This window comes from Zosterops lateralis, assembly GCF_965231275.1.
Source record: "Zosterops lateralis genome assembly, chromosome: 1".
Lineage (NCBI taxonomy): Eukaryota > Metazoa > Chordata > Aves > Passeriformes > Zosteropidae > Zosterops > Zosterops lateralis.
The window spans coordinates 15504593-15527217 of record NC_139762.1 but is presented as its reverse complement, the minus strand read 5'-3'; the positions used below and the strand labels follow the sequence as shown (position 1 = coordinate 15527217).

The following is a 22625-nucleotide window of genomic DNA, read 5'->3' as shown; positions in this document are numbered from 1 at the left end:
TTGGAAGAAGGTAAAAGAAAGAAAGTATGGGGATGAAGGACAGGGAGATTATACATGTCAAGGAGCAGAAGGAGTAGGCTTTCCCACATGGGGAGGCCCTTTGGGAGGTGACAATGACAGCAGGATGGTCAGAGGTACTGACAGGGGCACAATCCCACAGAAGCTAGGCAAGGCAAGCTAAACTGGGCAAGGCAAGCTGAGCTGGTCAGGTTATGGTTGTCGCTGTCACTAAACAGTCCAGCCCACAAGGCCAGTCCAAAACAATGAGACATAATCTGAGGTGGAGTCAGAATCAGGGTCAGAATCAGGGCTGGTGACAGCAGCCAAATTCAATGGACAGTGCAGGGATTGTCAGGCAGGACAGTAATGACGGGCAGGCCCAAAGCCATGGCAGGGAAACGACTCAGCGGGGCCAGGTCAGTGAGGCCACGGCCAGGCAAAGGCAAACCCACAACAGAGCCCGGGCAGGCCCTGGGGACTCACAGATCCCACCCTGGGGAGAAGGGAGAAGCCCCTCTTACCACTGACTCTGGCACAGCTTTGCTCAGCTTTCTCCCCAGCTGCATCATTTCAGAGCCAGCCTTGAGCACAGGCAGCTCAGCCCCTGGCAGGTAATTCACTGTATTCAGTCACTCGTGGTGGACTCTGGCACAGTTCATGGGAATTTTGTGATTGGTTTAATTACAGTCAGGAACTCATCCCCAGGCCTATGTCTGACCATCATTCCTTCTTTCTATTGCAATGTGTAAGATAGGAAAATAATTTATTATGATCTAGAGGCTGGAATGAGAATCACAGCTGCATTGTGATAAATACAAGAAGATAATCTGTGTTTTGGAGGGCTTAAATATAAAGTACAACACGTTCAGGAGGGAAGAGTTAACAAGATAATAGAAATGCTGTGGGTTTCCATTTCCTGTGCACTTTTAAATTTTGGTATTGTTTAAATATGAGCTTTCTTTTCAAGACTTAGAAATTTCTTTTTAAACATCACTCACAGTATAGGCTAATAATTTATCATGGATGTTTTTTCCAACATAAAATAAATTTTAAGCAGGATCCATTTGTTAGGATTCAATTTTTAAAGAAAAACATGAATGTAGTTTTCCAGCTAAAGGAGCTATCAGTCCAGTGAAGGCTTCTTGCAGTTTTGGAATGCAATCTGAAAGACCTGCAGGAAAGCCTGGGCCTGGCAGGCAGCCAAGCAGGCAGCACAAACGGTAACACACAGCTGCAGTCTGATGCTGTATTATTTATTCATGTGTGTCCGTGGAGTAGAATCATGGAGACATTCATATCTCTCAGGAGTAAGAGCACAGAACTGGCTTTTCATAAACATGGAAAATATTTTTAGCAATTTTTAATGTTTAGAATTCTTTCCCTTGAGATGTGAAGGAAAGGAAGTTGAAGGGAATATCTATTTTGACAGAGGAGAAAATGGTCATTGACTGAACTTCTGACATGGGGGAATGATATTTTAGATTGTCTGAGAGCTACTTAAGCATTTTAAAAGAAAAAACATTAAAAGCCTGATAACCTAGGAGCATATTAGTTGAAGATGCATAAAAATATATTTCTGATCTATGTCTGCAATACTAGATTATCACAATAAATGGAAAATGTTATCAAAGATATAAATTTCAGCAGGTAGGAATTACTTGCTTTTATTCTCTAAGCTGTACAGAGAGAGGGTGTTATACACTTGCATTATATCTTTGTCAAAGTACATTTCGGTTTATAGTCTTCTTTTAAGCTCCACTTTAAATGTTTTAACATTAATATTAATATTTTCTGTGTCTAATTTCAGTATACTGTATTTACCATGAGAATGCAAAGGCAACTTTTCAACAGTAAGCACTCTATCTTAAGATTTTACATTACAAAAGTTTGTAAAACTTTCAGTTGAGTAATATATCTCTCATCTCCTATAGGGAAGAAAGGATATGAGCTGAAAACAATTTTAGCTGCAAGTCTGAAAGAAAAATTGAAAGACCTGTAGCAAGTGAGGAATTCTGTAGTATATCAGCCAAGTACACATGGGTCAGAGAGTGAGACCCTTTATGGGCATTCATCTACATGTACAGTCAGTAAAAATTATGGCTTTGGTAGATAGTCCTAGAATTGCTTAAAGTATTTTTTTATTTTTAAATTTTATTTTAACTGAAAATACATATTATTAACACTAGTGTGTGATTTGGAATATATCAGATGAAATATGAGTATTCTGAACTGTTCTATGCTGATAATTATCTATAAAAGATAATTAGCCTTAAGAGTCTTTTGCTCTATCAAGATGGGAAGGCAAGCCAGGGGGTTTTAAACTCCTTTTTTGATAGAGGCCTCACTCTCTTTCTTTCTAATTCAGAACTTAATTAATAGAACAGAAAAAATAATGATCCAAATATGTACTGAAATTTTTTTAACATTAATCAAATTTACCTGAAGGTTCTCAATGAGTTTTGAAATATGATTTTGTGGTGTTGCAGCCAGCTTCTTAGAAGACCAGTGTTCTAAGTCACAAGAGGCAGAGCTAATTCATGTAGACTTTTCTTTTGTGTTCTTTTCACTGCAGTCACTGCTGGTTTTGTGTCCTTGTAGTTCTACTGAAGATGCAGAACCCTTACAGGCTGTATTCATCTTCTCTGCTCAGCTGCAGCTGCCTTGCTTCTGCAAGCCTCTGAAAAATTGTGCTATGATTTAGGTGTTGGCTAGGATATGTTTTATATCCAAATATAACTCTTAATTACTGTCTGTAATTGTTATGTGGCTACTGACGTTTTTTGTATACAAACTTAATATGAAAACTTGATGATAAAATATTGTAGTTATAAGAAACCATTTTGGTATAAAACTGTTGATAGACTATAAATTCTGATAATATCTATTTGGGAATTACTGCAATAAATAATGAATCCTTCAAAGATTTTCCAAGAGCAGGAAAAGTTTGCTTCAGAAAGCTTTATATACTATTTTTTGTCTGATTTTCTGGTTTTATTAAATTCTAATGAAACTGATGGGATGTTTCAGATAACAGGAAAGAAATATTAACCTTGTTACACTGAAAATGTTGTACTAAAAGGGCACAGGGAGTGCCCCAGTCTGCATGTGCATGAACAATGCTTATTTGTGGGGTGAAGATTGTCTCAGAAAGGTACTGAACAAATGAGATGATCAAGGAACTGCTTGGACAGATAATTTACTGTTATTCTTGAAACTGTGGAAAATTTCCAGAAAGCTGTAATGGAGCTACTGTTGTGCAAGTGTTTTAAAAACCAATGGTTGTGCTAGTATTTCAAAAGAATACAGGGGACAGTATCAGTTTGATATTGAACCATTTAGGAGGATAATATTAATAGGAAACTAAGGGAAGGAAATATAGCTGATGTCACTCATTCATGTTTTATAGAAGATAAGATGCAAACCAACTTAATTTATTTTTTTGAGCAGTGTTGAAGTTACTCTATTTATTAATAGCATTTATAATGCTGGCAGAGCTGAGATCTGCAAGTTGGTAGAGTTTTGCAGTACAAAATTAGATAAATATGGAATTAACTGTTCTGCCAAGTAATTCCAGCTGAATATTCGTCAGCTTTGTGGTGTGTTCCTTGCCAATGTAAAATTAAAACAGGTTATTTTCATTTTAGTTTTCTATCTCAAAAGGATTTAATTGAGGAAAACCTGATGGCTAATGTTATGCAGGACCCTGAATTCAGTGCAAAGGTCAGACCTCACCTGCTTTGCCACTTAAGGTAGAATGTTCCACAGAAAACTGAGTTGCCCAAGTCAAAGAGAGCAGTCCAGCAAAAGCTGAATGTGTTAAATAATTACCTATTTATAGAGTACCATGCCTTCCTGGTTTTCAACTGTCCAAGAGATTTCCTGGTTTCTGACTGCACAGTGATCCAGTTTCATCAAGGAATGGGATCCAACAAAACTTTCTCTGTAGTGTTCTCCAGCCACTGAACTGTACAATACTTGCCTACACCCAGGGCTCAGGGCTCTGGATCCTGTATAGATGAAGGTGCCAGTGAAAGGAAATAATAGACATAAAATTTAATTTTTAATATTTTCTTTTTGCTTATTGTAGATAATTCAAACAAAAGCAGAGAATAATTTTATTTCAGTTTGAGGATTAAATGAATTGGCATTTGGATCATTTCACTAAAACACCAGTTCTTACAGAAATGTAGATGTATTTGGATGCTTCCAAGTTAGAGGTGGCTTTGGTAACTCCAGAGTCTGTAAACTATCTCAAAATGGCTGCACTTTCTGTTCTGGTAGTAGAATTCATGCATCATGTGAAAAAATTGAACACGAAGCAATGGGCTGGTAGGGTCTCCTTAATCAGGTTCTGGTAACAACCTGTGTATTTTTTTCTGATATATCAGACTAAAGTGAAGTGTCTCTTATTGCAATGAATCTTTTCTGCAACAGCTCCCAGATCTCTTAATACACATTATATTCTATTGCTGTTTGACAGATTGATGGGAAAGTGCTCTAGTAGTACATCAGTAGAGAGTCTGGAAATTAAAGAAATTTGTTGTTTTCTGTTCTGGGAGGGAGATCTTGTTGAGCCCATTAGTGTGACACAAAGGAGCAGGGCAGACAGCCTTACTGAAATAACTCCATTATTTCTTTTGATTCATATTTTAAAATAGTAAACATAATTTACTTCCAATTATTGCTTCAAAGTATTTCTCTTGTGATGGAAAAGAAAATGCAGGAGCTAACTATAAGCTTTTGCTTACAAGATTTGATTCAAACTGGAAATGTCTGCAAGAAGGTGGGGCTCTTACAGCTGTTCAGTGTTGGGACATGAATGGTAAATGCCAAAGAATATAAAGGTTCCTGAACTTCCTGGGTCAGTTTAAGGGTTCATATAACCCAGTGCCCTCTCTCCATCTGTGTTCACAAGCAAATGTGTAGACAACAAAATATGATTCTTCCCAGCATAATCTCCAATTTCAAGCTAAGCAATATTAGGTTCTGTAACTAATATCCCATGATTAACTAACTCCTTGTCATTTATCTGGTCATTTTAAATGCATACTACACAGAGCATTTCAGAATATTTTGCAACTTATGGTTTATGGGAAGATGTACCTTACATTTATTTCTTGGGGCTTTGTTTGGTAACTCTTTGGTCTTCCTCTATTCGCCTTCTCCACTGCCTCTCATGGTAAGTCACTATGGTATCCTCCTTGTCTTTTCCAGGCTGAAAACCCCTTTGTATTTAGTAATTCCCTGTACAGAAACTGCTATGTAACTTTTCTTATGTCATTCTCCTCTGTGTCTTTTCTCATTTCACTTTATTTTTGCTGAGAAGGCTGAAAGTTAAGTGATACTTAAGATTTAGTCACACTAGTCCTTTTTTCTCTAAAAAAATAAAATTACTGTTTTCTGTTTTGCTTCTACTCTTTTTTTAGTAATCCCTACTTCTGTTGTGTGTTTTATTGACTGTTACTGAGCATTAAACTGATGGTCTGTATCCTATTTCCTGAGTAGGCACCAGGTGGTTCTGAATGTATACAGGTAATGACTGATTTGCACCCTTTATCCTGGTTTAAATGCATGGATATGGTTTTCTAAGGGGACAGCAGTGGACATTATCTCACCTTTAGTAAAGCTTTTGACACTATTTGCCACAGCATCATTGCAGACAGGGTGATGGAATTTATGTCAGGCAAGAGGACAGTGAAGTGGGTTGAAAACTGGGTGAAATGCCAGGGCTGAGCCTGGGGCCATGACTGGTGGCACCAATCTGGAGGCATCACCAGTGGTGTGTCCAAGGGCTTGACACTGGGCCCCTCCCAGTTTAACATTCCTTAGAATGACCTGAACCATTGGGCACATCCTCAGCACCTTCACAGATGAACAAAACTGGGAAGAGTGGCTGATTCACTGCAGGGTTGGTGCTGCAGGGGGACCTGGGCAGACTGGGAATGGAAGAAACCTTGTGACATTCAATAAAGGGAAGTGCCAAGACCAGCCCCTGGGGAGGAATAACCCCAAGCACCAGCACACACTGGGGTCCAGCCTGTGGAAAGCAGCCCTGCAGAAGGACCTTGCTGGCCCTGGTGACAACACAATGACAGGGCAGTGCCCCCATGGCAAAGGTGGCCAGTGGGGTCCTGGACTGCACTGAGAGAAGTGTTGCCAGCAGGTCAAAGACTCATCCATGGCACCTCTCAGATTTGAGAACTGGTAACTGATTTCCTATGCTGTGTTTTTTAACCTTCTGTCTTTAACAGCTATTTATTCTTTCAAAGACTTTACATCCCCTGGAAGTTTCTGCAACGGTCCTTGATGCAAAGCATTGTTAGACGGCTTTGCAAGTCCAGTTGTATGAAATTATCTCTTTGCATGCTGCTGTTTCCCTCGAAGTTCACATTTGTGAGATATGACATCCCTCTGCCCATGCTGATTCTTCCACAGTATATCCCACTTATCCCTGTGTCCACTTATAATTTCTACCAGGTAATAGTAGAAACATCTGGGTAACTTTTTTTAAGTCCCAGAGAGACTCTTAAAAATAGACACTATGTATGTTAACCATTTCCCATTCATATGGCAATGAGACCTGGCACTCATCTTTGAGTTCCTTAAGCCTTCTCAAATTATTAGCATTGGCTTTTGATAGTTTGCTGCTATTCCTTCTGTTGATTCCTCTCTAGAATATTTTGTTGACACTCCATTTTCAGTAATTTCTCTGGTATTGGCCCTCTGCTGGGGAATGTTAGGTTGACTATCTAATGAAATTCTTCCATAACAAATATATAAGCAAAGAATGAGTTTACACATTCTGTCATTTCTTATTTCAACTGTCCTTCTTAATCTCAGTGTCAGACTTCTTGTTATAGTGTATTTTTCTTGTGCCTCTCATGAGGAACTAAATCCTCTTTAGCACACTTCTAATGTTTAAATTTCTATTCTTTTATATTTTCAGTTTTTTAAGGACACCTTGCTTTGATCAGCTACTTTTACTGCCTGTTTAATTTCTCTAAATTTTTTCTTGAATAGGTTCTCTGGTGTCTAAGAAAAATTTGGTGGCTCCATTCAAACATATTTATAGTTACCTTCTTGAATTAACATTATTTTCCCATTTTGCACTTAGGCATTACTGTAGTAGATGATATGAGTTTTAGCAGTCTTGCAATGATAATATCCTAACAATTGTTGTATTTTTAGTTTCTGATATTATTCTGATTGTATTATTACTATTCTGATACTATACTATGTCAGCACCCTTATTAAAAACATTATCAAGTACTTTAAAATTATGTTCTACAGTGGGTTTTTTTTCTATCTGCAATTTATCTATTTTATTGAGATGGGGTTAATGTATTTATTATCATTAATGAACATTCGTTGGAGCAATTGCAGCAATCTGTGTTCTGGTAGTTGTATTCATAGTTGCTAATAAATATTTTCTTTCTGCTAGATAAATGATTTGGCAGCAATTGATTTTTCAAAAAGAAAACCAGAAGTGCTTGAAAAACATCCTCTAAATAGTAGAACTGTGGACCTAAAACATATTCACTATCTCTACTTCATCAGTATTTTACTTAACTAAAAGCTTCTCTTTATCCTACTCACATTCTAGATTCCTCTGAGAACGAATTTTTACTTGTTATGGAAAACATTGTAGATTTTGCAGAAAAGGAAAAAAAGCCCCATTAGCATCCAAAGGGCATCAATTTACCAGTCCAGATTCCTCATCTGTAGGTGCTCAAGACTGTGCTAAGACTACTTTCCAAGCAGCCTTAGAGGTAGTTTTAAGGCAGGAAGCTCAACATACTATGGCAAAATCAGTTAAGTAACAAACCACATGATTACAGAGAATAATTTTCTTTAGCTGACTTGTATTTTTGTTGTTAGTTTCTAACCAGGATAAAAACCCCTGATTATTACAACTGCCATAAAACAATTCTAGCTTAGCTCTTTAGTTACTAGACAAGAGTTGAGGAAATGGATGGATTAAGGATAGTGACACTATATTAACTGTCATTATTTTAAGACAGAGAAACTGCTGGGATCTTACGTGCGGCTTGTGTGGGATCACAGCCTTCTGAGTCAATGCACTGCTACCGACTGTAATAGTTCACTGCTTTGTCAACTGGCAGAATCCAGGGATGTACCTGAGGACACTATTTACAAACCAAGCAGGATTCACAACTACTTCTGGTTCCCAGCATCTGAATTTTATCCTATTTGAACTACATCTTCTCTCCCGCTTTAAAATCCTGCTTTAAAGCAAATCCCACAATCTGATCCTGGTGTAGGATGGCAGCTGTTCTCTCATTTAAGCAACTGTTCACTTGGAGATATTAAGCAGCTTCCATCTGCCTGGAAGCGTCTACTGGAAACCCAGTTCAGACAAGGGTTTAGAAAACCTCTCTTAATGGGCCACTTAAATTCAAAGCCTTCAAGATCTCTGTGAAAAAGCAGCTTACCAATCCACAAGAGCATTTTGAAACCAGACTCGTTAAACAAACTGCAGAACATGTACATAATGAGTGCACACAACCAGCTTAATGCACGTGTAATTAAATATTTGCCTAATTTGGGAGCACTGGTAATGCTGTATAGGGGTCAGTGTTATTAAAGGTCAGCTTCCTGTCTGACATTAATTTTGCATAGTTCAGAATAGCTCTGCAGTCTGGGACAAAGACTGATCTGAAGGGGACTTTGATATAGTCCAAACCAGAAATTTGCAATTAATCTGTTCTACAAGGTTGACAAACCAACAGCCAAAAGTGTCAGAAATGATCCTTTCTGTTCAAGCTGCATTGTCTCAGTTGCTGCGGACAAGTAATACAGAATGTGTTTAGAACAAATGTCTGCATCTTTTCTTATGTAGATACTGAAAATCCTCAATGCTCTTGGGGAAATGACTAAAGCATTAGGAAGGGAGGCAAGTTCTGAAATGTCCCAAATAAAATCTCATCCATTATGGAGGTGATTCCGTAAAGTCAGTATCAAGAGGAACTGACAACATGAGCTGCACGTGCAGGTGCAGCTGCCACTTGTATCTGATCTTGTGGCCAGGTTAGATGGTTCTCAGGCTGTTTTGGTTCCCTGAGGTGGGACTCTGTCATTAAGCATTACAGGCTAAATTACTGCACACCTCTCCATCCATGAGTTTGCTCTCATTGTCACCAACTATCCAAAAATGCTCCTGCTGCCAAATCCAGGAGCTCACAAGCAGCCAGACTGCAGCAGCTCTGCATCCCCAGGTCCATCACCGGGGGTGATGAGGTGAGCTGGTGTGTTCATTCCCAGCAAGGAGTGAACAATCCAGCACTGGGACACACAAACTGGGACAACAGCCTCCTCCCTGCCCCTTCCTGCTGACCAGAAGAAAGCCCATGGCTGGGAAGTGCAGGATCCCTACAATGCCCATCCCTCCTGTTGCTGGGCTGGCACACTCAGCCTGGGCAGGAGCTGCTCCTGGATCTCTGCTCCCCTTACAGACAGGATTCAGACAGACACACACCTCCCATCCTGCCCTCACTCCTCATTCTCACTGCATGGAAACCAGGCCCCTTCTGCCCTCGGATGGGTGTTAAAAGGGATGCTCAGAACTGATGCCCACAGAGCTTCAGCACAACTGAAGTATCAAGAGCTGAAAAAGCCCAATGAATCATACAGATTCCATGAATATACTTCATATTTAACGACAATGTGTTTGATAATCTATCTAACAACATTATACTCTTAAAAAAATTCAGAAGACTTTATTTTCTTACAAAACACAGTGATTTTTCTCATTTGCTGTGTGTTGTGAAAGGGTATTGACCAAACAAGAGCCCATTTGCTGGAACAGTTATTAAACTGCAGAACTTTTTTAGCACACAAGCAAATGAGCTTAGGGGGCTCTACACCAACAGCCCCTGTGCATAACAAGGTGCTGCACCCAACCCCTGGGCATTTTACAACAGCTCGTGTTTGTTAACCAAGATCAACTTAATTCCTTTCAGGGCATATTTGGTATTATTACAATTATTACCTTGCAGAGACACAATTCTCAAGTTCTTTTGAATAGTATCAATTTCCACAAGATAAAGAGACAAGATCAAGTATTTTAAGGTTCTTTTATTTAATAAATAACTTCAGCATAGGACTGTAAAAAGTGAACATCTGTTAAAATAAAAAGGCACTTAAAACAAGAATATGACTATGATGCAGTTTGAATGGTCAGAGGCAAATATACATGGCACATGTCAAGAATGATGTGTGACTTGTCACATGACAAACTATGCAATCTTAGCTACAGGGTAAAGGCAAATTTACAGCTAAGACTGCTTGGAAAAAAAAAAAGAGGAAAAAAAGCTTGTGTTGATACAAAAATATTACAAAATGAATTGCAACCAAATACGTTAGAAAGATTAGAAGGTGATGAAGCACCAGGCTTGAAAGCAAAGAAACATTACAGAATAAAGACACAGCATCACGTAAGGCCCTTAGGTGATCTGAGGATGTCTTGGTAAGGTACTTCATGACACTGCCACCCAGGGCTTGAATTTACAAAGAAAAACTAATCAAGTTACCAGTCAGCAACTTCTTCAGTAATGGCACATGATTTAAAGCTATTTTTTCCTTCTAACATTCTTCTCAAAACCTTTCATTTTAACCATAACCTGTCAATATGCAACTTGAAAATGAAAGATAAGTATGCACACACTTTTCAGTCTTTTACACTGCTTCCTTCCAGCTTACTCAACTTACCAAATACTTAATCATACATCTAGCAAGTCAAAGACCAATTAACCACCAGCTCCATGCTACATGAGTTTCATTACATCTGCAAACTCAAGCCCTGATTTCCCTGTAAAGCTAAAAAGTTTAATACTAAATGGCTAGGCAGAGCCCTCATGCTGATTGCTTTAACCCCTTCCCTCCCAGTCATGCCATGCAGCATCACGCCCTGCACAAGACCTGGATTCACAGCATGGGAATGGGAAAGGTCAGAAAGGCACCATGTGACCTGGGCTTACTAGGCTACACAGTCTCAAGTTTTTTTTTGTCCAACCTCTGGCACCAACTCTTATTTGCAAAAAAAAAAAAAAAAGAAAAAAAAAAAAGAAAAAAAAAAAAGAAAAAAAATTTAAAAATTAAAAAAAAAAATTACATATGGTACATTTTCACACAGGAAAACAAACCTATATGTAACAAATTAGTAAAATCACTGCAGTTTGCCCTAAATCTATCTTACTGTGACTACAAAAGTTGCTATACTGCATACAGTGTTGTGAAGTTATACAAGCAGTGTTCATTTTCCCTCATATTTAGGATTGACCACAGTCGTCACTGCACTCTTGTAAATAGGATTTTCACCCTAGAAAAAGAAGAAAAAATTATATTAACATTTAAAGATATGAAAAAAGATATGTATTTGCAAGAAGCATAAAAATTAGCATAAGAAATTACCCATTAATGGTTTGTTTGTACACACAAACAGCTTAAGTCAAACTAGTTTTCCTTCTAGCAACTTGACCAAAAACATGCACAGCTAATAAATGAAGCAAAGGGTTAGCAGGATCCTGTTCCATTTGCACCACAGAGTTCCTTGGAGGCAGCTGAACCCTTGCAGGCTCATCTCAGGGCTGAGCCATCACCCAGGGCATTTTATAAAGATCAGAACTGTAAACAACATTGTTTGACACCAGGACTGACCACAGACCACATTCTGCTAATAATAAACATCTAAATAGCTTATCTTACATTGCAATTGAATTCTAGGAACAATGTGGAAAGATTTCTAGTATTTTGCTAATACACAGTCAATATTTACAGTGAACATTCAGTACTCATCATTCTCATTTTATTCCTGCAGGTCTACCCACCACCTTAAGGGCAAAATGTACAGATAAAACAAATAAACTTCTGTACTGGTATGGATGCTGCAATAAAAAAGTTATTTCTACTGATACGAGACAAGCCTACAGAAAAATTGCTTACATCTCTCTTGCTGAGATTTAAAACTCCCTAAATTAAGCTTATTTTAAGTTTCCTTTTTTCCCAGGTTTCCTTCTATCTCAGTAAATCTTACTCCATTTATGACATCCTTGCACACCTCAGATGAACAGCTGGAAGTCAAAATTAACAGATAAATCTTCACAGGAGAAAGGACCGCTGCTAGAACAGCCTGGTGCTGCAGCTCTGAGCTCTTATCACAGCCTGAACTTCAGCCTAAATGAATGTTTTCTGCCAGCATGAAGCTCTTCTGTGCATACACAACTGATTCCTGAGAAAATTCAGCTCAATGCAGATGTCAACTCGAGTGCTGTTCTGGCCAGGGCTGTACCTGGCCTTCAGCAGCAGTAAAGGAATCTCTTCAAAGCTTCAAAGAGCCTTCAAATCTCCTTCCTCAATCTGAGATGGGCTATACAACCATATTAATTCAACTCTACTAATATTTGACTCTATTTACAATATTTCAGGTTAAACCAATTTTTCCTACACTCAATTAAAGGACACACAAACATCAGGTGTCTATTTTTCAGGGTCATAAACCTGGAAAGTCAGCCAGGAATACCACAGAATGTGCCAAAGTCAAGCAAGAACCTCACTTGCTGTGAAATTTTCTCATCATGGTTCCTGGAAGTTGCTGCCTTCTCTTGGCAAGGCCCAGCACAGGATGAGTAACTGGTCGACCCCAACAACAGTGGCTGCTGCTGAGGGAGACCCTGCAGCTGCTGTCATGGCTCCTTTCACAGGAAAAAAGCACTTCTCCTCAGAGCCAGCTGCTCTAACATGTGAGGAGCAAGGAGGCATAGCCAATTTTGCCTAGATCCAAGAGACTTGTCCAGCCAGAACCTGGATTGCCAGACAGTGGAAGTTCTCTGTTCAGTCCTCTCAAGTCAATGTCACCTGGACAGAGGTGAAGGAGGAGCTGCGGGGTGTTCAGTGCTGGCTGTACTTCACAAATACACATAAGAGCAGAAGTCCCTTCCCCCTTCTGTCAGTTCCCAGGCAAATGCTGTCTTGATTAAAAGTGTATCTCCTACTGGTCTGGGAAGGGATGAGGAGTAACATTTGGTCAGGTTTTTAAAATTTTAAATCATGTGATGTGGCTAGTTCTCAGACTAATTAATCAATGCAAAATTATGACCTTCCCCAATATTTTCAGCAAAGTGTTTGCAACAGTAACATGCAAAAGAAATGAAACAGGGATGAGGGATTTAATCTGGTACTGAAGTATCTCTTTATGCCTCTAAGTTCTTGGCAATCAATGTACATTGCTTATTTCCTTGACAAGTTTTAATGGAGAATTCTTAAAAATATGAATATAAACCAATAAAGTTTATGAGGCAGAGGAAGTTGTAAGAATAAGAGGCTGCATCATATGCAGAGCAGAAGTTATTGTACAGCTCTTCCATAGCAAGGCATTGTGGAATACTTGTTACACTGTGCTGTTAGCCTACAACATTTTGGAGAACATACTCCCCCAGCATATACAGGGGGTATACACTCACATCTTCTAGCTGTAAAAGAGAGATAACTTCTACCAGATAGTCTAGGAATGGGTCTAAAGGTAAGGACTAAAACTTGGAAATTTGCTAGATGCTACTCATACAACTAATTTCAACCTCAAATCAAGCTTAAAATACAATTTGCAAAGTAAGATTGCAAATACTTTTACTATACTGCTTTTTGAAGAGAAGTCAGAATTGAAGTTTTCATGCTCTTGAGTCAGCATAAGCCCTGTAAGGATATTGAAACTCTGTCCTGCCTTCCCTTGTACTTGCACTAGTCAGAAACACACAGTGGGATTTAGATCACTGGATAAAGCACTTGACTGGCTGTCTCCCCATGTCAGGTCCATGTCTCAGTACTCATTACAAATAATGGGGATTTAGTCAATATTCACAACTCTTCAGCTTAACCCAACCTGACATTTGATCAGCTAAATGGTTCCTGAGGCTCTACTGCCTTTAATTGCAACACAGGCACCTGATGGATCTGCAGGGTCCTTCCCTGCTCCCTTGTGTTCCAGTCACACCTCTACCACCCTGTCTTGGGCCTGGCTTGGCAGGGTCTCCTGCAGACAGCTCTTCATTAAAATAAATATCCATTAATCCAACACGATGCTCCCTTTGCTCAGGGCCCCTCACAGCTGGCAGAGGGTATACATTTTCAGGCATTAGAAGCATTTCAATTTTTTAATTGGCCACTAAAACATGGGATTCCGAACTTTCTGTCTTAGACAAATAGTATGCTTTTAAATACCACCTTTTCTTTATGGCACTGCAGAGAATACACTGTTTTGAGCATGCAGAGTTAGGGAAAACACATTTACCACATGCCTCTACAATTGAAAATTCCATGCACACTTAAGCCAAAATAAAAATTAACAAACAGTAACTACATACAAGAAATACTCAGTGAAATACTGAGTGAAATAAAGGTGGAGGTACTTTTGAAAAGTACCTTCAGTTGAGAATAAAGAGCTATGTTCTTGCAACAATATTCACTTTCAACTAGACTGGGCTGTTCAGGGGACAACAGTTCAGTCCAGTGTTATGTAAAGATGAAACTATTACACAGATGTTTGATTAACCTTATTCCTTTTGCTCCAGGGGGTCACTGTTTCAACAGTCACTGAAGTTACTTCCACACAGTGAGTTTAAGACCTAAGTCACTGTAAGAAACAGAATTTAAACTCATGCACACACATTGTTCAAGAGCTGATTGTGACTATTTCCAGCCCGTGCTGATGTCCAGCACGATTTCCCAGGGCCACTATTTCCCGTGTCCAGCCCGGCCCTGCGGTGGCCCCTCCAGGGACGGACCCGGCTCCGGGCGGCCGCCAGAGGGCGCCACCAAGCCCATCTCCATCCGCCCTTGGAGCCACGAGCCAGCGTTCACTGAATACCGGGATTGACAGGAAAGGGATTGCACACACGGCATCTCGGCTCCCACACCCAGAGCACCTTCATCACTCAGCAGCAAGGCAAGTTACAAGCATAAAATCCAAGTCAGGAGAGAACAAGTCCCTGCGATTTTGAGCGCTTTGAATTGTTTGTGGGTTTTTTAAACCAGTAGCTGCTAATAAGGCTAACCAAATTACTATAGACTTAGTGCCTAATATAAATGTGTTTATCTCTTGTGAAATTCAAGATGACTGAATTTGGAGTCTGTTTGAAGATGCCTGGCAATGCACAAGCTATCCCCATGCAGGAGTGCTAATGGCATTCACTGCAAATAGCAGTTTTGTGTTCAAATTTGCGATACAGCTTTTTAGTCCGGAAGAAATTCATCCATAGACTTGCTAGAAGCATGACTGCACCACAGCCTGTACGGCTGATTGGGGTAGAAGCTGGGCAAACAGAACTCTGATGCCATGGCATCATCTGCACCACCATGGATCAGCACCAGGGAAGTACCTGGTCCATGACAAACTCCATGGTGCTGCAGTTCCCTCACCACAGAGCCCCAGCCTGTGTGTGGATGGTGGCTGTGGGAGAGGGGAAAGGTCACACATACTGCACAAAGTTCATTTGTGTACGCACACACCTGGAGGGAATCCACTGTGGTGTAATTTTAATATAATGGGATTTCAGATGACCTTCCTGCCTTGACATTACAAGGAAATTCTTAATCTAAATGAGAGGCTATGGCAATAATCTAAAGCCACCAGAAAATCTTATCTATAGGGAAAAACAGGACCTTGTTTTACATCTCATGGCTCACCTACTCTGACCTCCTCCTTTCCAGTGGTCCATAAGAATAAACCCACCCACTCCCCAGACTTCTAGTATTTATATCTATGAATACTAAAAATGATAAAGTCATGTTTAAAAAAACCCAAACCACACCCTTTCACACTTTTAACCTTCACATCTGAGTGAACCAAAAAGGCAGAAGGCAATCCTTCCATTTACACCACAGGAAAGCTTTTTGCAGGAAATACTTTTGAGGAGAAATGGCAGCACCAAGGACATTACATCCTGAAGAGTCACAGGATAGAGAACAAGAGCACAGAATAGAAGTTACACACCGTATGGTTTGTTAGGTGCTTGTTCTGCATGCAACAGAAAGTACACAATTAAATGAATGGCAGAAGAACAGGTAACAGAGACTTAATCAAGATGGAGTATATGGAGTGTTAGAAAGGACCAAAACCCCAATTTCCTCCCCAGAATAATTGGCTCTGGGAAGAAAAATGAAAAAAGAGGTGAATATGGGTGATGTAGCAGGCAAAAGGAACGTTTTTTACAATCCATTTTGGACACACTGTAAAGTGAAATGATTGCAAAGAGAAAGTATAAAGTATATTTCATCAGAAGGGCTCAGAATACTACACAAAGTATTTGGAACTTAAATAGAGCTTAAATACTCTCAGTTTCTGCTTTCTTCCCTTATTTTTCCTTTACAAAATCTTTTAAATGCAACACTGAAAAGGGGAAACAGCAGACAGTATAAAATTAGATACAGATCCTTCCCCTTCCAACAGATTCTGAAAAAAACTCCATGGATGTTTAATGGATATGCTGCCTTCCCAACTTCTTCATTCCTCTCCCTCTCATCTCATCTCTGCAGTACCTTCTCTCAGTGCTCTTCTGGCATCCATTCCCCATCTCAGCCTCCCTTTCACTCCTCCCCCAGCAGGAGGTCCCAGGGACAGAGAACACCTCGAGCACCCATGGAAGGGCAATCTGAGAATGCAGAAGGTTATCTACTCATCACTTCTGCTTCACTGACTTCCTCTCCTGGACACTGCTGTTACTTCTGCTGTGTTGGGTGTGAAGAGCACTGAACTCAACCAATGAGTTCAATCAACTGAATTCCAATCAAATGAGGTGCTCAGGCTGAGTTTAGAAGAGAGTAAGAAATTGAGTGAAAAATACATCTAGAGGAGACAAGAATACTTCCTCCTATTAATGTTTCATTTCTATAGACACCCTAAAGCTGGCTAGGTTACAAGGACTGTGATATTGCCAGTTTCAGTAGAAATAAGGATAAAAAAAATAAGGTGCATATTTGATTTTAAAATTAGTAGAGTATATGTGTTTCATACCTTAATTACAGATTAGGTTAATAAGCCAAGGCAGTTTATAAAAAAAAAGTAATGGTACTCTGCATGTTCACAGAGCTATTCTAATAAAAACAGTGATATTTATAGGCTGGGATATTTTAGGAGTATCTAATCTAGCTTAGCAAAAATATTGATTTTAAGCAAACTGACTGCTGATTTGAAGAAATAGAAGACAAAGCATCTTCTGTGTGTCTCTCTACAATCCAAAAATATTCTTCAATCCTAGGAGTTGTTCTATTATGTATCCCCACATCTACACAAAAAAAAATTTAAAAATCACTTGCAGAACAGTTTAAGCCAGTCCTGGCAGTATTAGTAAGTAAGCAATCTCACTGTCAAAACCAGTTAAAAATTTTCAAGCTGCATTCTTGAAAACCCCACAATCAAAGCAGCAGTAGATACACTGAGCAACATTCAAACTGTGATTAACTGACTGTGACACACAGTGAGTTCAAAGTGACATGCAAAGGGGAAAAAAAGGAAAGAAAATGAAAGGAGATACAAACTGAGACTTAGAGACCAGCTTTACGTCCATAGTTTGGATTCTTGAAATTGTTAATGGGGCTCTTGTATATTGGATTTTCTTGCTGAAGTAAAAGAAATGGTCAATGTCGAATAATTCAACAGGAAAAAAACCAACATTCTCAACTATTACTGAAAGAAAATCATGCTGTATATAAAGTAAAGTGTTAGTAATTTTTTTCCCCAGTACAAGATTAATCTATTTTTTAAAATCAAACCAAAAGGCTTCCTAGGACAATTAAAAAAAAATATTTTCTTATCAAGCACATGGGGGTGGGGGGTGGGGGGGGGCGTTGACATCTACACAGCTGTAGCGAAGAGGTTCTAGATTAGCAGACTCCTGACATTGCCCAGAGGCAGCAACTCCATAGTCTGTGAAAGCTTGTACATAGGCTTGTTTTTCTTGCACATTTCTCTGTTGACAAAGAGCTGGGAAGATTTCAACAAACCAGCACCAGCCATGATTTTGCGACTTCATGGAAGTCTCCCAACTAACCCTGTGTGAGTATTTACAAGATTTCCTCAATGAGCGCAAAATGTTCTTCTTTGCTTTCTACAGAAGTGACTCATCTTTGTAATAAACATTTTATTCAAATGTTGTAAAGCCTGGTAGAACTGCAAACCTGAACTGTTCTGTCACCATCACATTTCCTCTCTGAAATGTTATTTAAACCCAAGTTACTACTCTCCTTTTCTGCCTCAAGAAATACTTCTCTAAGAGGACTGGTTATAATCTGAAACACTTCAAAGAACATGAATAAAGATCTTCTATTTTTCCTCCACTACTGCAGCTTTTATACATAGAAAAGCTTCTTGACTCACCGTATCCCACTTGGCATTCATCTTCTCCTTTTCAAATTTAGCAAATTCTCTTCTGTCATGAATGATCATTAGTAGTTTCCAAATCAATAGTAATGCAAGTCCAATAAGAACAATTCCAGCAACCACACCAGCTACAATGGGAATGATGTCAGGACCGCTGGGGCACTCTGGGGAACAAAGCAAGAGAAACATGATTTTACAAAATGGTAAAGGTAATGCATATCCAGAAGCTGTTAATATTTGATTTTGTACTGAAGCCAGTATTTTGAATATCAGACATGCCAATACATTACTTTTCTTTCAAATAACAGAATTTTTGGAATATGTACATTCTGTAACATTCCAGCTTATTTTTATCCTTCTAATTTGTGTTTGATCTTAGCAACAGAACAACCTGTTCTGATGATTATGTTTATACACTGCTAACTCCCTAAGCTATTTATTTACAATATTAAGAGTAAAATAACTGGCAATTGTATTTAAACACACAAGAGCTTCGAGTCAAAGCTGTGGCAGCTGGAGCACAAATGCTGACAAGCAGAACAGGCCCCACATACAGAAACAGAATATCATGAGTTGGAAGAGATCCACAAAGATCATTGAATCCAACTCTTGGCCCTGCACAGGGCAGTCTCCAAGACTCACACCATGCCCCTGACTGAGAGCATTGTCCAAACACTTCTTGAACTCTTGTCACATTTGGTGCTGTGACAACTTTCCTGGGAAGCCTATTTCAGTGCCCAACCACCCTCTGGGTGAAGAACCTTTCCCTAACATTCAACCTAAACCTCCCCCTGACAACTTCAGGCCATTCCCTTGGCTCCTGTCACTTGTCACCACAGAGATCACTGTCTGCCTCTCTTCCCTCACAAGGAAGCTGTAGCTTGTGATGAGATGCAAGGTGATTTCAAGTGGCTGACAGAGAAATCATAATCCTCCAAATTAAAATCTAACTCCACTATTAAAATAAAATTCCCAATAATCACAAACTGAAGAAAGGCTTGTACAGGGCTCAGTGCACAGACTGAAGGAGTCAGAAGGAAATGAATGCAAGTTCCTGTGCAATAGAACAACTGTGGATAGAACAAAGCTTCTCTCACACTGCAGACTTCCTATCTTCATAGCTGCCTCTGCATGAGTGAGAGAAGTGGAAGGGACACGAGGAATTCCTTGGGAGCCAGTAAGGAACAAGTGTCTGCTCCATAGAACACAGCTCTATCGGCCAGAGCTTGTTCTTTCAGCACCAGTATGGCACAAATTAAGGTGCCTCCTCTTGATCCACCTCTGAGCCAAGAGAGGAGAAGTTTATACATGAAGAAAAGGTCAGACCCCAAAAGCATAGGGCATGTATGGCTTGTCCTAGGAGACAGAGCTCAAGTTCTTCCTCTATGTGGACTACTTTTACAGAGAATTTAAAACATTCTGAATTGAAACAGTATTTATTTCTAAGAGCCACTAGCCAGTGGACTGTGTTAAGTCATGACCGTCAAAAAGATCAATTCTGAAAACTCCTCAAATATATAATACAGCACCAAATCTCTCAGGTGTGAATTTTCTATATTAAAAATCAGGAGACCACAAACTGCTAATGTACAGAACCATAAGTTTTGCTCTGTTAGATGCAATATACAGTGATTCAAACTAACAGTACTCTTGGTAAATAAATGGTAAATTACTGATGGAGCTATAGAATTGTTCTCACTTTTTTTTTTCTATCAGAAGATTGATCTTTTAAGGATTAACTAAACAAAATGATTTTGGGATCTATTATTGAAGGTACCACAATTAAATAAAAGCAAAGGTTCTCAGCATAAAATAATTCAAGCAGTTTGCAGCATAGAACACAATTTCATGTAGACTGATCCCAAATTATTAAGAAAAAGAAAAAATGAACAAAACCCCACAGATGCCATTGTTTATACTCTATAGCAGAAGCCTAGTAAAAAAACCCAAAACTTATCAAAATTTATCTAAATAGGACTTGCTACAAGAGAGGTAAAATAAGCCTGAGAGTACATCAAGTGCAAACAGGAAATGTTTCAACAAATATACATATCTGATTTACTTTTTGTTTTTAAAAAATAGAATCTGTTTCTATCAGCCCAAGGGTTTGAAAAATCTAGATCTAGGGAGACTTATGTTTTTCTAAAGCCACTCAGACATGCACAACTGTCACTTGGGGAACAGGCACCTGAATGCATTTAACTCACTCAAATCAACCAGAGGTACTCTGCAGCACCCAACAACTGCACAAATTAACAACAAGGAGGAAGAGGCAACATCGTGTTCCTACCTGGGGTCTCCACCACGTGGACATTGGCTTCACCGTTCGAGTTGACAGAGTAAGTGAAGTAGAACCAGCAGTCATCAACATCCTTCTCCTTGCAGTGAGACAGGGGGTCGGGCTGGCCGGGCTGCGGCAGCTTGTCCCGGCTCTCCACGCGTGTCATGTTGAAGTGCATACACTCCTGGGAGCACGTCTCCTTCTTCTCGCCCTTATCGAAAGCTCTGCACTGAACACAGTCCCTGGGCAAGAACAAAACAGAAACAGGGCTTTTGGATGTGTTCATGGAAGATTTCTAGCATTTAATCTAAAGAAAGGTTAAGGAGAAAACAAGGAAAAGAGCCCAAGAAAACCAAACCTTTTGCTGTAAAGGTTAGGAAAAAATAAAGCAAGACATGGCTTTGTCCCAGTCAGAACATTTATATACCTTGAGATTAACAAATGCCCTTTTCATAAATTCCTCTTTCCCTGAATGACTCACAAGATTCAAGGACAGAAAAAAACCCAAATTTGTTCAACACATCTACCTGGGAAATGAATACTCTCAGAGAAGGCACTGTAAGAACAGGGTATCCACAGTGGAACACACACAGGTTAAAAAGAACAAACTTAGTAAAGAGTTTCACAGTGGGGTATCACTGAATAATTAACTGAAAAAAGCAAAAAAGCAGATTGAACAGGACTTTTATACTAAAAAGACCAAGGTTTTTTCTCAGCACAAAATGAGTTGCACAGGAACCCGCTCAGCCACTAATCCTAAACTTTGAAATAAGTTTTCATGCAGAAAATGCTAGGTTTCTAAAAAACTTGGATTTCCAAAGGGAAGGATGCAAATTTCACTGGCCCACACAGGTCTAGGTTTAGTTTTTGATTGTCAAGTTAGTATAATTTCAATAGCATTTCTTTAGGCAAAAAGCTTAGCTGAAGTTTTAAGTATCAAAAGCTTTGTTTTAAAATTCCTGACATATAACAAACTCAAAATGCACAGTAGCTGGGACTTGGTTTTCTGGGTACATACTTGTGTTCTGCACAGACACCAAGGCAAGTCTGACACATTTCACACGTGGGGCCTTGGAATTTGGGATCTGTACAGTTACAGGTGCCACATTCACAGGTTCCTCTTCCATTGCAGATCTGCCCATTAGACGCCATACACGGTGTGGTATCCAAGGAACAATCGCAGGCGCTGCCAGTGAAGTTGGGGAAACACTCACACACTCTGCACTTGCAGATCCCGTTTCCTGTGCAGTGAAAGGTATTGCAATGAAATCAAGTCTAATATAAAAAACCCTGTGACAGTGAGAAATAAATGTTTACCACCACAAGGTAGATAAAAGAAACCATGGTGGAGAGATAACGAAGACTCTAATGAACTAAGAGGCACAGAATAAATTTTAGCTCCTTGGAAGACTACTTGCAGGCATTTGTCCATTTTTCCATTTTCCTATACATTTTGATTTCCTTTCATAAACAAAATAACAAGACTCAGGAATATCAGATCAAGAATAGTATAATATGATGACCATATCCCCTGGGTGGAGAACATCACAGCAGTGATTCAGTTCCCAATCTTGTACACCTACAGATAAATTGACCGCTCCTGTCTTCACATCTATCATTATACAAATGTATAAAGCGAGATTTAAAAAGATGAGGAGTGCACTAACTGAGTATTCAAAACGCAGAAAAATAAAACCACTTTGGCTCCACAGGATACCAATGTTCACTTGCTGTACTTCTGACCTCACACACACAACCCAACTTCATGCTCCTTACGCTCTCTGCACAAGAAACAAGATGCCTTTATACTGATCTGGATGGCAAGGAAAGATCTTTGACTACACCTCTCCTTTTCCAATGAGAATAAAGTGTTTCAGTCAACACTTTGCTGTCACCATGTATTCTGGAACATCACCACCACTGCTCCCATCCTTTGTGGAGGAATAGTGGATTCTG

The 22625-nt window shown here is 39.4% G+C and overlaps 1 protein-coding gene across 2 annotated transcripts in view; it reads right to left on the bottom strand.

Moving 5' to 3' along the window:
- Positions 1–10075: 10075 nt before the first annotated feature.
- The window catches only part of ITGB1 (integrin subunit beta 1), a 43294-nt gene continuing 30744 nt past the window's right edge, over positions 10076–22625 (bottom strand). For both annotated transcript variants that reach the window (XM_083864476.1, XM_083864477.1), the window contains exons 13-16: positions 21688–21910; positions 20679–20911; positions 18386–18552; positions 10076–11338 (exon numbers count right to left, since the gene is read on the bottom strand). In XM_083864476.1, the coding sequence (XP_083720602.1) occupies positions 11273–11338; positions 18386–18552; positions 20679–20911; positions 21688–21910 (689 nt within the window). In that variant the 3' untranslated portion in view covers positions 10076–11272. The remainder of the gene's footprint in view (positions 11339–18385; positions 18553–20678; positions 20912–21687; positions 21911–22625) is intronic.